At 37.1% G+C, this 14284-nt stretch overlaps 1 protein-coding gene across 19 annotated transcripts in view; it reads left to right on the top strand.

The window, feature by feature from the left end:
* The window catches only part of CDC14B (cell division cycle 14B), a 162396-nt gene that overhangs the window by 65734 nt on the left and 82378 nt on the right, over positions 1-14284 (top strand). For 15 of the 19 annotated variants that reach the window (XM_061426168.1, XM_061426162.1, XM_061426161.1 and 12 more), the window contains 3 exons: positions 6005-6095; positions 6647-6722; positions 8789-8881. In XM_061426168.1, coding sequence (XP_061282152.1) covers positions 6005-6095; positions 6647-6722; positions 8789-8881 — 260 coding nt within the window. Of the gene's footprint in view, positions 1-1545; positions 4687-6004; positions 6096-6646; positions 6723-8788; positions 8882-14284 lie in introns of those variants that run through there. The other 4 variants (XM_061426172.1, XM_061426173.1, XM_061426159.1 and 1 more) reach the window with 3 other exon arrangements.

Genomic DNA, 14284 nt, shown 5'->3' with positions numbered 1-14284 from the left:
CTAAAAACTACTAATCATGTAAATCCAGAAAGTTTGCAAACGTTTATTTATTCTAATAGTTTGTCTACAGATTCTTTTGTATTTTCTAGGCAGACAGTCATGTATAAATAAGTACCGTTTTATTTCTAAGTCTTCCCTCATTTCTTTTTATCTTGGCATCGGTGAGCACTTCCAGTTATTACATTATTAAACAGAAGTCATGGTAGTAGAAATTTTCATCTTGGTTTTCATTTTAGGGAGATACTTATGAAGTTAAGGCATGAATTGCGGTATTTCCCCAAGGTATCTGGAAGATAACTTTGATCAGTTTAAAAATATTCTCTTTTAGTCTCATTGTATAAAGTATTAATTTGGAATGAGTTGATTTTAATTACTTCTTCTGTGGGTTTCTTCCATAATCTAGTCATGATGTGTTGGACTTTTTAATGTTGAGCCACTGGTAAGATTAAATTTAATATGCTATTGGCTATTTGTATTTCTTTTCTTAATTGTTTATAGCCTTTATAGAATTTTATTTTCTATTGGGTTTTTATATTGTTTTACAGATTTTATCATTGTGATGATTATTATATATTTTCTGCAAGTTTCTGGTTTTTTTTTCTTTATACCTTGAGTTTTGTGTCATGCTTAAAAGTCCCATTTAAATTATAAAATTAGTTGGTATAATTTTTTATAGTTATCTGACAGCTTTTAAAAACTTACTTCATTTGGTCTTTGTTTTATATGTCAGATTGGTACCTTGTTTTCTTTTCATACTTACAGACATTTGTCCATTACTGAGTAAGGCCTTCTTTGTGACTGATTTTTCTCATATACTAGGTTTTCATATTTGCCTGGGTTCACGTTTCTATGTTGCTGTGCTAAAATCTTACTGTTTTAATTATTCTTGCTTTATATTAAGGCAAGTCTCTGAGGCAGGAGTTTAAAATTTTCAGGCTTCAGGCAAAAAGCCTGTGTTAAGATCTTGATTCTGTTACTTTACAAGTTTGTGACTTTGCTCAGGTTAGTTATTTTGTTTCTTTAGGTTAGGTTTCCTTTCCTGAAAAATACTGATAGTAGTAGTAGCATTTGCTTTATATTAATGAGCTTATTAATGTAATACCTGGCACTAAACTCTCAATAATTGTTAGTTGCCATTGTTTTATGAACATTTCTTCCTATGCTCCTCTTGGTTACTCCTCATCTCGAGGAACAAGGGGCTAACGACAGATGTGAGTGATGGCTATTAGCCCTCTCTGAGGGACAGTCACTGTTCAGGTGGAGCCTGTTCTTTCTTATTCCCAGGAGATGTGAATTCTCCCTTCTGCTTCTCTGACAGTGAGCTCACTGAGGGCAGACTTCACTACCCCATAGGGAAGACTTGCACTCTCCAGTCCCTCTGCCAGGACTTGTGAAGTCAGTCCGGTTCCAGGGGGAAAACAGAATGGGTGGGAAGCGTATTGTATTTAGAGTTCTTTTCATCATTTCTACTAAAAAGTAGATACTGTGTTATCATTGCCACCTGACTACTACATATATTTCTCAATTGGTTTAGAATATAACTCTCTGTATTTTATGATTAACTGTGCTTCCCTGGTAGCTCAGACAGTAAAGAATCTGCCTGCAATGCAGGAGACCTGGGTTTGATCCCTGTATTGGGAAGATCTCCTGAAGAAGGGCATGGCTACCCAGTCCAGTATTCTTGCCTGGAGAATTCCACGGACTGAGGAGACTGGTGGGCTACAGTCCACGGGGTCGCAAAGAGTCAGACATGACTGAGCGACTAACACTTTTCATCCCAATAGCTAGTTGTTATGGAGGAAAATATTATTAACTTAACAAATACTTATTAAAGGAAGAGGTAGTAAACTAGAGACCCATTACCCATATCAGAACTATAGACAAATTTGGCACAAGGATGGATTTTGAATGTTCTTGTCAATATTTAAAAACCATGAGATTTAATATACCTCTACTGTATCTTTTCTGTCAAAGAAGCAGGAGTGGTAACTATGTGACAGAGTGTAGGGCAAGACAGTTTACCACTTCAGTACTTCAGTTTTGTTTTTTGACTACAAACACATTAAAGGGAGGACACATGGGTTTACAATAGGATAGTAAGTTTAATCATGAACTTTTAATCAAAATGTTTTAAAGAGACCTATTTTCCAGCTCCAGTTTTCTAATAAAGAGCTCTCATCCCCGCACTCTGGCCTCTACTGTAGTTTATCACAATATGACTCTAGAATAACAATTTGAGAATATCTTGTGCACAGGTAATTGGACATAAGAAAATCAGTGATTCTTCCTCATCCTGTAATATATAAAATATTTCCTTTGGGAACTGAATTTCAGGTTTGGACTTGGAGGGAAAATCTCTCCCCATTTCTATGTAGCTCCTTCCGGTTTTATTTGGGTTTGTTAAAAGAAACTGGATTTCAAGAGATGGTAGCACTAACCAGTTCTGTTGTTTATAAGTGTGCAAAGGATATTTTCTAGATTGTCTTATGCTGGAGAAGGAAATGGCACCCCACTCCAGTACTCTTGCCTGGAAAATCCCACGGACAGAGGAGCCTGGTAGGCTGCAGTCCATGGGGTCGCTAAGAGTCGGATACAACTGAGCGACTTCACTTTCACTTTTCACTTTCATGCACTGGAGAAGGAAATGGCAACCCACTCCAGTGTTCTTGCTTGGAGAATCCCAGGGACAGGGGAGCCTAGTGGGCTGCCCTCTATGGGGTCGCACAGTCGGACACGACTGAAGCGACTTAGCAGCAGCAGCAGCAGCAGCATACTGTGTTTACTGAATGTTTTGTGTCTTAATGAAGTCAGCTTTGGAAGAACACTTTTAGCCAGCAAGTTCACTTTCAAAAGCTTCATAATTTTGAATAGGTAATATATGCTACAAAATTCAAAAGTTACAAAAACGAATAAATCTTTTTTACCATAACTTCCCTAACTACAGATAGTTTCCCCCTATAAAGGCAAACACCAGGTTTTTTTGTGTTTCCTTCCAGAGATATGCAAGATTTCATATACAGTCATATACATATGTGTTTTAAATGTGTACCTATAAATCATCCAGCCTGTAAACACCTGTAAAGATGTCCCTCTTGGCAGTCTTGCCAGTGTTTTCAGCCTTGGAAATTTCTGCCAAATTGCCTTTTGTTGCCCTTCATGGAGGTTGTCACAGTTTGCATTCTTACCCGCAGACTATGACCGCCTGTTTCCCTACCTCACCAACACAGTGCTTATCAAATTCCTTCGATTTTTGCCAGTCTGAAGGAAAAGTAGTACCGTATAGTTTAAATTTTATTTTTATTATTTTGCCCTAAGATAAAATTGAAGTTGGGTGTGTTCTTGAGATGGATTTAAAATATTTTTCCAGTTTATGTCGTGAATTTGTATTTATTGCCATGAAGACTATTTTTAAAATGTTTATCAGTTTAACAGATTCTCGTAGCTTATATTTTCATTTAGAAAGATATTCTTCATTAAAAAATAATTCAGTGTTTTGTTTTTTACACTTAAAAACATCTGGTCTGTCTGGAAGTTTAGAATAAGGTTAGGAGATAATGCAGGTTTACTTTTAAGGCAAAAATGTATATATTGTGATATACAACGTGTCTATTCGATTGAGATGACAAAAGTGTAATTCTTGGGAAAGAGTAGTTACTGTATTGCTTGTTCGTTTTAAGGGAGAGTCATTGCAAACATTTTTCACGGATTATTAAAGTAACTCTTTTCTGTAGGAATCCTAGAATACAGAAGGAAATAAAAATCCCCCATAATCCCACTACCATATTATATATAACAAAATTAGGACCGTATTCATACTGCAACTTACTTTTGTTTTCACTGGAGACTAACATAGGTTTAGAAAATTCTTAAATTGTCATTTAGCATCGCGTCAGAATTCCTGTTTTTCAACCATCCAAATACTTTTCTGAGGAGAAATCTAAGGCCTTTAAAGGAAGGAATGATAACCTCTGCTTCAGGCGTACCTTTAAATTTTGAACAGTTTTGAAAAGGCCCCTTTAAAAGGAGACACCAGCACTCAGGCGAGCCGCTCAGCGAGTCTCCACCCCAGAGTGGAGGGAGCTCCAAGCCCGCGGGGTTGTCGAGGCGCCGACCTCTCCTGCGGCCTGCTGTAGGTAGCGTCCCCTGGTGGCGGCGGGGAAGACGGCCGAGCACAAGGAGGGGGTCAGATCCACTGGCAAGCCCTTCTCTTCCGAGAAATCCTTTTAATCGGTTTGGGAGCCGCTTTCTTAACCAGGCCCGCGTTTGCCTCTGTGACCTTCTGCTGCACCTCCCGACTTTGAGTAGAGACTTGCGGCGCTGGAGGGGCCTGGCGCTGCAGATGACCGGCCGCCGAGTGGCCCCGAGGCGGGGCGAAACTCAGCCCGGGCGGCTGGGGCTGGTTTCCGCACCCGTCCCTCACCACCCCGTCTGGGGCGTTTGTGAAGTTTTGAACTTCCGGGGTTGGTTCTCCTGAGCTTGCGGTGGGGTGGCCGGCTGAGGGGCGTCGCTGTGCCGAGTGTTTGGGCGCGGCCCTTTAAACTTTTTTGCTTTTTAAACTTCGGGGGTGTGGTCGCGGCCCTCCTCTCCCCGCCGCCCGGTACTTCCCCTCTGCCCCGCCTTCCAGATGCTGTGGAGTCATGAGCCGGGAGGGTGCAGGGACCCCTTTGGTGGCCGAGGTGATCAGAGGTGAGTGCGGAGGGTGCGCCTCTGGGACACCCCCTATTTAGAGGGCATCGGACAGTGCCCAGGGGTCGAGGAGCCCCCACTGCTGCTCAAGACGCGCCTTTAAACTTTGGGACCAGGGCCGAAGCTGTCTCACGGGCGTGGGTGGCCTCCCGGGACTCCTAGTGCTCAGACGTGGTCCTGCTTTGGGGGTGAATCCGCACTGACGTGTGCACTTGGGACCTTTGTGTCTTACACCATGGCTCGTAGGCTCTCCACCTCGGAGCGAACTCCCTGGTCGCTGTGCATGGGGATCAAGGGTCATTTGTGGTTGGAAGGAGTAAGCTCCGTCATCTGTTTGAGTGTTTGTGGTTGCAAGACGTTTTAGTTGACGCATTCACAGGAAAAATATAGCAGTTGTGTGCACTGAATTGTAGGCAAAAATTGCTTAAATACTATTTGGGGAAAGGATGCCAGCTGGCATCTGTTGTTTCTTACTATTTTAAGGGTTGTACTTGATTTTGCCATAATTTGAATGTAAGTATTCTACTAGCACTACTATTAGTATTACTACTACTAGTTATTGTGGCATACTGCTTCCCCAAGGATTTTTGGGCAACTCTTTTTGGGGTGGGGTGGGAAAGGAAGGGTGGAGCCTCCTAGCATTCTTGCTAAACCTCACAACAGCCTAACTTCATTTATGCAATGCAGGTTCATCTCATACTCATCATACAGAAAACTTTCATTGCCTCTGTTATAATGGTAATTTGTCTGATTGTAAAAATCACTACAGAAGTAGTGGTTCCGGATCAAAAAAAGTGACCCCCAAGAACACTGGATAAACAGGATTTGTTTTGTGTTCTGTAGCTGTAAACATTAATTTTGAGGCAATTTTGAGAGCGTTGTCTTTCTGCTTAAAACATAGCTTCTTATTGAAATAACTTTTTAGGATGTCTTGAAAATATAGCGAAACATAGGGAGAATCATCAAGGCTGGAGGTCTAGCCGTGAAATGCCTGCTGCCTTGCTGAAATTTTTTAATCTAGAGTAGCTAACGTTTTGCAATGAGAGGTTCATCCAAAAATTGAGTCGTATCACTATGTGAAAAGTCGCTGACAGCTCTTGAAACTAATATTGAAGGCAACTTCTCCTTCTTAAAAATTGCTTATTTATTATTACCCACCAAAATAGAACATTTTGAAGTTACTCACTGATACCCTTACCATAGGTAAAACATGCATGGAAAAGGAATTTTTTTACTTCATCTGAAAAGAGTTGCATCATGATATATGAAACGTTCTTAATAATGTGAAGGAAGGAACATTACAATTTTTCCATTTCAGATCGCCTTTGTTTTGCCATTCTCTTCAGCAGACCAAAGAGTTCATCAAATGTACATTATTTCAGCATAGATAATGAACTTGAATATGAAAAGTAAGTATTGCTTTTTAAAAGATTGTTAGTAACTTTTTTTTATTGTGAAAAATCTAAAGGTATGTTTATAAAATTGGAACATTGCAAATCTGTTGATTGTTAGTTGCAGGATGCTGATTTTAATCCTTGGTAATAAAATAGATCCTTAGGAGGGGAAAAATCAAAAAGTGAAAGAATTCTCCTAAGTTTAACAATTTACATTTGAAATTCTAATAGCTTACAGTATAATGAAATATAAACTAGTGTACTAAGTAAGATAATTTTGCCAGTGGAAAAATGTGTGGAAAAATAGCCTTTTTTATTTAGAAAGTATTTTCGTGTATTATTTGAGGTTAGATTTAAAGGTGTTGTAGCACTTATCATGTTATTTAACAGTCATCTTTTTACCAAAGTATTTTTTCTATTAGTAAGGCAATAACGTTTAAGTTATATGACCTATAATAATTTGGTGTGTACTTTCTTGCTTTATTTTGATCTCATACCTACAAAAAGGCAGTTATATTCAGAGCATCTGGAACACACATACACATTTTTGTGTTTCATTTTTGCAGCTTCTACGCAGATTTTGGACCACTCAATCTAGCAATGGTTTACAGATACTGCTGCAAGATAAATAAGAAATTAAAGGTAAAGTACTTTTTACTGAGGTTTCACTTAAATAATCATGATTAGCCTGATCTTGTGGGAAGGAGGGGGAATCTATTTTTTAAAAGGCAATGTCATGTTTTTTCACTACAGTGGTGTTTGGGACATACATGTGGTTTATTGTTTTATGAAGTCATAGTATATCTGTTTTTCTAGAGTTTTGATGGAATGGTTTAAGTTTGGGTCATTTGATTCTGATTTGGATTGGTGATGTTTAGATACTTGAAAAGCCAAAGTGGAAGTTGTTAATAAAGTGAATCTCTTATTGTCTGAGTTAATAGAACTGAAACCTAACAAGAGAAGCTTTCCTTCCTTTGGTCATTGTTCTTTCTCCCTTCACTGTGGTAGGGAATGTTAGGAGACTAAGAGAAATCAGTTCATCTTACTTTATTGTATCTTGAATCTCTCATATTTTACTACTTGTGACTCTTTACTTGACCCTTTACACATATGATTAAGGAGTAGGGAAACAGGAGCAAACAGCATATATTTAAGAGTATCACTAAATTATAAGAGTGTATTGTTGGTTTGAACTTAGACCTTATTCATTTATTTTTTAAAAAACTTTGAATTATTAGTTATATAAAACAAAAAGTTTATATACTGCTAGCAATTCCAAGAGTCACTATAAATTCTCAAGTAGAAATACTGGATTTGGGGGCGGGTACTCTTTAAAAACAAGTTTATTCAGTTGATTATTTATTAGACTACTACACAGAAATAAAACTCATTGTCAACTAAAAATTGTATTACATTGAAAATTAATTAGTGAGTAAGGCAGATATTTTCTCCCTTGAACATCAGACTTAAAATTACACATTAGAAATATTTGGCCATCCAAGGGATTGGGGGCAGGAGGAAAAGGGGACGACAGAGGATGAGATGGCTGGATGGCATCACCGACTCGATGGACTTGAGTTTGAGTGAACTCCGGGAGTTGGTGATGGACAGGGAGGCGTGGCGTGCTGCCATTCATGGGGTCGCAAAGAGTCGGACATGACTGAGTGGCTGAACTGAACTGAAGGACTTTTATCCTTTGGGTCAATGAAGATTATATTCATCCTTTTTTCAAAATTAAAAAATCATTAATATTCACTAGAACAACTTGTAGAGTATTGACCATCCAACCTGATTGAAACTTTGATTCCTGTTCAATTAATAGTGATAAAAAATGTGTTGAATTTATAGTAAGAGTGTCTTATGCTGCTTGAGGGCTGGTTGGGTTGTTGTTTTTTTAAATCAACTTGTGTCTCTTACTCTGTGTAAACAACTAAAGGAAAATTCATCATGTACACGTTCATCATTGAAATACCCAAAACACTGGCTCACAGAAGTGAAGAAATACTGTGCTTATTCAGCTGAATATATCCTATTTCTTACCCTTAATTGAAACATTTCAACTCAAGTTAGTGAAGTACATGTAAAGAAGTACTAACAAATCATGTTGTTCCTTTGGTTTTACTTTCTATATCCTTTTTATTTTTAACTTAATCAAGAACAGAACATTCTAGCAACACCCCAGGAACAGCCCGTTTTCTGTCTCCTGGTTATCTCTGTACCACCCTCCTCACTCCACTCCTCCCTACCCCATTCACTATCCTGATTTCTAACAGAGTGAATTATTTTACCTTTTGTACCCTTTTAATTTAAAGGTTTCAGAAATAGATTTTTTTAAAAATCAGACAATAGGGAAAGGAAAAACGATCTCTTTTACTACCTTTTCCAGCTTTTATGTATTCTTTCAGAGATAGTCTATACTTTCAAAGTGTATCTGTGTGTATCTCCTCCTTTTAAAAAAATTGAAGTGTGGTTGATTTATGATATATTAATTTCAGGTGTCTCCTCTCCCACTCTTCAATTATACATTTGTTCTATTCCAAGAGTATGTCTTTTACGGGAATGTACATAGTATTTTTGAGTATCAATTTAAAAAGTCTTTCTGAATGCTTCAACATTGTGAGATCCAGAATTTATTTTAATCACAAAATAAAGTTTTTGAAAACTTGAAATTAGAAAGGAAATACTAGCAACTGTTTATCTTTATGCAGTCCATTACAATGATGAGGAAGAAAATTATACATTTTACTGGCCCTGATCAGAGAAAACAAGCAAATGCTGCTTTCCTTGTTGGATGTTATATGGTAAGTATTTAACTACTTTTCTAATATTTTAGTGAAATCATGTACAACAGTGGTATTTGTAGTTGGCGTTTTGATATTACTTTTTTCTAAGAGATCTTGATTTCTTGCCAGAAAGAATATCTTTTGCTTTATAAAAATTGACCAAGTGGGAAAGTCTATGGAGAGGATAAGGGGTATATGGGAGATGTCTGTAACTTCTACTCAGTTTTGCTGTTCTGAACCTGAAACTGCTTTTTTAAAAAGTCTATTTTTAAAAAAAGATCAACTACCATGAATACCTTTTTAAGTGTTACGGCACTTAAATTTAGAAAATAATGACCCAAAGCTGTGTTTCTATTAAGTCATGATACATGTAGTAAAGTTATGAAAGTAGAGTCAAGATTTCGATTGATTTATAAAAACAAAACCAAAATACATAAAAAGTGTATCACATGTGGTTAGAGTTCTTTATAATTTGAGTACAGGCAATATTTCCCCAACTGAGGTATGATTCTGAACATGTCAAAGCATATAGCAGGACATGGCATGTCAATATTGTAGGAAAATGGGTAACATACTGTGTAGATTATACACAGCATTGAGTGGGTGGTCTGTTTAGGTCATTGGAAGACTATTTTGGCATAGCCAGTATTTCATGACTTACGAATTTCATTTATGTGTAAATGTCATGGAAAGTATTTGGTTATTTAGAGTCAGGTTTTGTGTAGTACTTTCATTCATCTCTAGGAGTACCTAAGTAACAGATTTTCCTAAATAAGCCAAGAGGTCCTTCTTGCAGTGGTGGTCTTCATGTTTTTGGCGGTGTGGAACCTAGCTGCTCTACCAAGTGGGGGAAAATATCGAGTAGTTATTCTAGATAAAAAAAGGATTGGTGCTGGAGTTCTTGGGGTAAGTTGTTTCTTCCCCCAGGTTGCTTCTGTCATGCTTTCACTTAAAACTGTTTTTCTGACATGTAGTTTGAAAATTTGGAATTTACAGTGATTAGACCAAAAAGTTCATGGTACTTGGTGAAATTGCACCTCAAAATAGTTGGATAGTTTTCTTTTCTATGTTTATGGTGGGGGTTTGTGTTTGTTTATGTTCACAAAAGTAATCGAGAGAAGTGATTCTGAGATAACTAAGTTTTATTATCATCTCTGAATGTATGAAACACAGACTTTAGATTATGTTTCTTAAAATTTGTTTTTTTTTTTTCAAGCTTACCCAGATAAGGACTTATACTTTTTGGCTTTTGTCATCTTCCCTGATGTTTATTGTACTTAGCAGCAAAACTCCTGAGGGGGCAGTGCTGGTAGGAGGCTATGCAGGATCCCAAGAGAAAGAGAATGAAGAAGGTAGCTGCTTTAAGTGGGATATTTGGTCCCATTACTTGGCTAGTCAATGGGGAGAGGAGCACCACAGATTAAACTGTGATAACTTTCCAGGAAAAAGGACACAGCCAGAATTCTTGGTGTTCATAAAGTATTAAAGGGAACCCTGAAGAAATGGCTTTTGATGTAACAGTAAAAGTCTTTCTTGCCCAGGAGAAAAATCTGGAATGGCTGAAGTTGTTTCATTTAAGAGAATGTTCTCCTGAGCAGAACACACAGCACTCTCCTGAACTACTTTGGGGTCAGTCCATTGTCTCTCTCTGGTCAGATGAGATGATCTCTAAAATGGTGGGATCTTGAGTAGCCAGATATGATGACTTCAGTGTGAAAGAATCCCTTAGAGGGTAGCTGTGGGTATGGTGGGAACCAAGGGTTGTCTTAGAAATAAAACACTTGATAATTTTATAAATAAGAAATCTCTCGTCTTAAATTTTTTGGTTTTTTTTTTTTTTTTTAAGGTAGTGAAAAAACTCAATACCCATTGGCATATTGATTGAAAATGTGTTGGCATACTGGTTCCCAGTTTGGTGTTAGCCTTTTGACTTTGTTTATGGTTGTATTTTGGCATGTAAAAGTGTATTTTTCTACAGCTAATATGTTTTAGATTTAGAAATCCTTCCAGGGTTTTAGACTCCCAGGTTAGCACTGATTTGACTGGTTAGGAAAGTGCCAGGTAAACAATTACACTTGAGTTCATTCCTCTGTTCAGTTAGAAGCCAGCTTGGCAGGAGGTTTATGGCTCTTGGCTGTAGCAAATGGCTTTGTAGCCATGACTGGCTCGTTCAAGTAGGAGATTGGGGCTATAATGATGCTAGGTGGGGAAACAGGAGAAAAACTTCTAAGAAAAGGAGATTTATTAATAGTAGCAAAGGAGTGTCAATACATAAGTGTGTATACCCCAAGTACGTAAGTAAGTAAGTGGTATAGGTTTGATCTGATTGAAGACTATGGAGTTCTCCAATTAAAGATTTACAGAGATGCATGAAAATTCCTTAAAAATTGACCTTCAGGTCTGATGACCTTTTCCTGAAGTTGTTTGAGGAATTTTGGAGATAATAAGGCTTTTTAATGATTGACTTAGAGGGTGGTGTAGTAACATTAAAGCAAAAAGTCTGGAGGAAGTACAGTCAGGAAGAAGTATTCCAAATGGACTGAATCTGTTTAAAAGGACTGACTGTCTTTTTATTAAACTCTGGGCCTCTGAAAGGAACTATTCTCCCTTCATCCTTGTATACGCAAAAGGACCTAATAGAGGGTGTGAAGAGAGTGAAAGGATAAAGTTAGTAATTCTGTTTATTTTTTACCCTAACAACAGAAGCAGTTAGGCCTTACAAATACTTAAAATACTCAAATACTTAAAATAGGATTGACATGTCTGTATATTTAGTCCTTTTGTCAGATGGTCGGGCACCATGTGTGGTGTAAGAAATAAGAGCAGCTTGACTTTTCAATGTGTTTCTAACTATTAAGTTTATGTGGTCTGGTAAACAGATTTGCCAGTTATCTGAAATATTAGATTCTTGGATAACAAATTAGGGTAAAACTAAAAATCTTTTTGTATCACTCATAATAAAAGAGTTGAGGGACATAAAAGATAACTGAGTTTTGTGTGTGGTTTTTTGTTTTTTTTTTTTTTGAGAAAAGGATAATTTAATCCTAGCATTTTACAAAATGATAAGTTTGCTGCCATGTTGTGATAAGTCAGTGGCTGTTTCCTAGCCCGATTTTGGGGTGGTGGTACTTTAACCTGTCATTTCAAGTAAGGATGAAATTCTAAGTGGAAAAGTAAATGCTTTTCAAAACAAATTCACTTTTGTGAGGGCATTTCGAAAATCAAAGTTTGAAACTTTGTCATTTTGTTATAAAAAATGTGTACAAAACCATATTCAGACCCTTGAGAAACTTAGAAAAATTTCTTTTAAAAGATACTTTTATCTTTATAGAAGCAGCGTATGTTCACCAGTATAATTTTATCACATGACTTTTCTTAGTCAGTGATCTGTTCTTTCATTTCAGTACATGTTCCATCATCTGTATACCCAGATTATATTTGTATTTCTCAATTAATCCAAAGTGTCTACACCAATATCTAATTCAGGACCATATATTGCATATGGTTGTTGTGTATTTAAATCTCTCTCACACATGGTCCTTTTTAGCTAACATTGATTTTTTTTTTTTTTTTTTTTTAAGAAACCAGACCTAGTTTCTTGTAGAAAGTTCCACCTTTTGAATTTCTCTGGTTTCTTCTTTGTGGTTTTTTGTTGTTGTTGTTGTTCTTTTTTTTTTTTTTCTTTGTGGTATTTTTTAAACTTGTTTCTCCATTATTTGCATTTCTTGCGAACTGAAAGTTGTATCAACAGCTTTGCCTTAGTACTATATGTTGTATCAATCAGAAAACATAGAATACCTACATTACCATTAGTGATGCTAAAAATGGCCACTGGATTAAATGCTAACCATCAAATCTCTTCAATACATTGTTTCGTCCTTATGATTTAAGCATTCTGTTGGGGGTGATTTTGGAACTGTTTGTATATTCAGTTCCCTATCAACCATGCGTCTTGCTGTTTTAAACAATCAAATATGCTTGATTGAATCAATCATTTTACTAGGGTATCAGTATAACATTTTTTAAATTATTCATTCTTCTTTCACTTATTAGCTGTCTTACTTTTATGGGAATTAAGCTTTCCCTCATTCAGTTGGGACTCTTTGGTTACCCTGAAACCAATTTTCTTACCGAGAAGGCAGAATGAATAGCCAGTTCCCTTTAATAACCAGTTTTTGAAGTAAAGTATTACATTAATAGCCACAAAACAAAATTTTAAAACCAGCTTTAACAAGATTTCAATAGGTTTTTAACTCATTTGCTAAATATTTGAAAAATGTGCAGCACTATTCTAGCATCTATCGATTAGCATTTAGGAAATTAGAAATTTACTAACCAAATGTACGTCATTGCTGAACGGGATGAAAAAACGAGTGTAATCATTCCTGCACTTGCATTTACATATCATGGTAAATGATGTATAATGATATATTAAAGGGATTTGATTATTGTTGTTCAGTCACTAAATTGTGTCCAACTCTGTCACCCCATGGACTACAGCTCTCCAGGCTTCCCTGTTCTTCACCAACTCTGAGTCTGCTCAAACTCATATCTGTTGAGTTGGTGATGCCATCTAACTCACCCTCTGTCTCCCCCTTCTCCTGCCCTCAATCTTTCCCAGCATCAGAGTCTTTTCCAGTGAGTCGGCTCTTCGCATCAGGTGGCCAAAGGATTGGAGCTTCAGCTTCAGTACCAGTCCTCCAGTGAATATTCAGGGTTGATTTCCTTTAGGATTGACTGGTTTGATCTCCTTGCTGGCCAAGGGACTCTCAAGAGTCTTCTCCAGCACAGCAGTTCGAAAGCATCAATTCTTTAGTGCTTGGCCCTCTTATGGTCCAACTGTCACATCTGTCTGTACATGACTACTGAAAAAAAACCATAGGTTTGACTATACGGACGTTTGTTGGCAAAGTGGATACGCTAAGTTTGTCATAGCTTTTCTTCCAAGGAGCAAGTGTCTTTTAATATCATGGCTGCAGTCAGCGTCTGCAGTGATTTTGGAACCCAGGAAAACAAAGTTTGTCACTGTTTCCATTTTTTTCCCCCATTTTGGATGCCATGATCTTACTTTTTTGAATGTTGAATTTTAAGCCAGCTTTTTCATTCTCCTCTTTCACCTACATCAAGAGGCTCTTTAGGGATTTGATGGTTAGCACCTAATCCAGTGGCCATTTTTAGCACCAATAGTGGTAATTTAGGTAGTCTCTTTTCTGATGTGATACAACATATACTAATGCACAAGCCTATTGATACAACTTCCAGTTCACAAGAAATACAAAGAATGGAGAAACGAATTTTAAAGACTATCTTTTTCAGTTACCACAGCGATTAAAATCAAGAACTGAAATAGCTGAACTTGCACCTAGGCTTTTAAATCAAGATTTTAAAAAATTGAAGTATATCAATCACATTAAAATCTAT

This window comes from Bos javanicus, chromosome 8, assembly GCF_032452875.1.
Source record: "Bos javanicus breed banteng chromosome 8, ARS-OSU_banteng_1.0, whole genome shotgun sequence".
NCBI classification, from domain to species: Eukaryota; Metazoa; Chordata; class Mammalia; order Artiodactyla; family Bovidae; genus Bos; species Bos javanicus.
The sequence above is the reverse complement of the archived record's forward strand: the minus strand, read 5'-3'. Positions and strand labels throughout refer to the sequence as shown.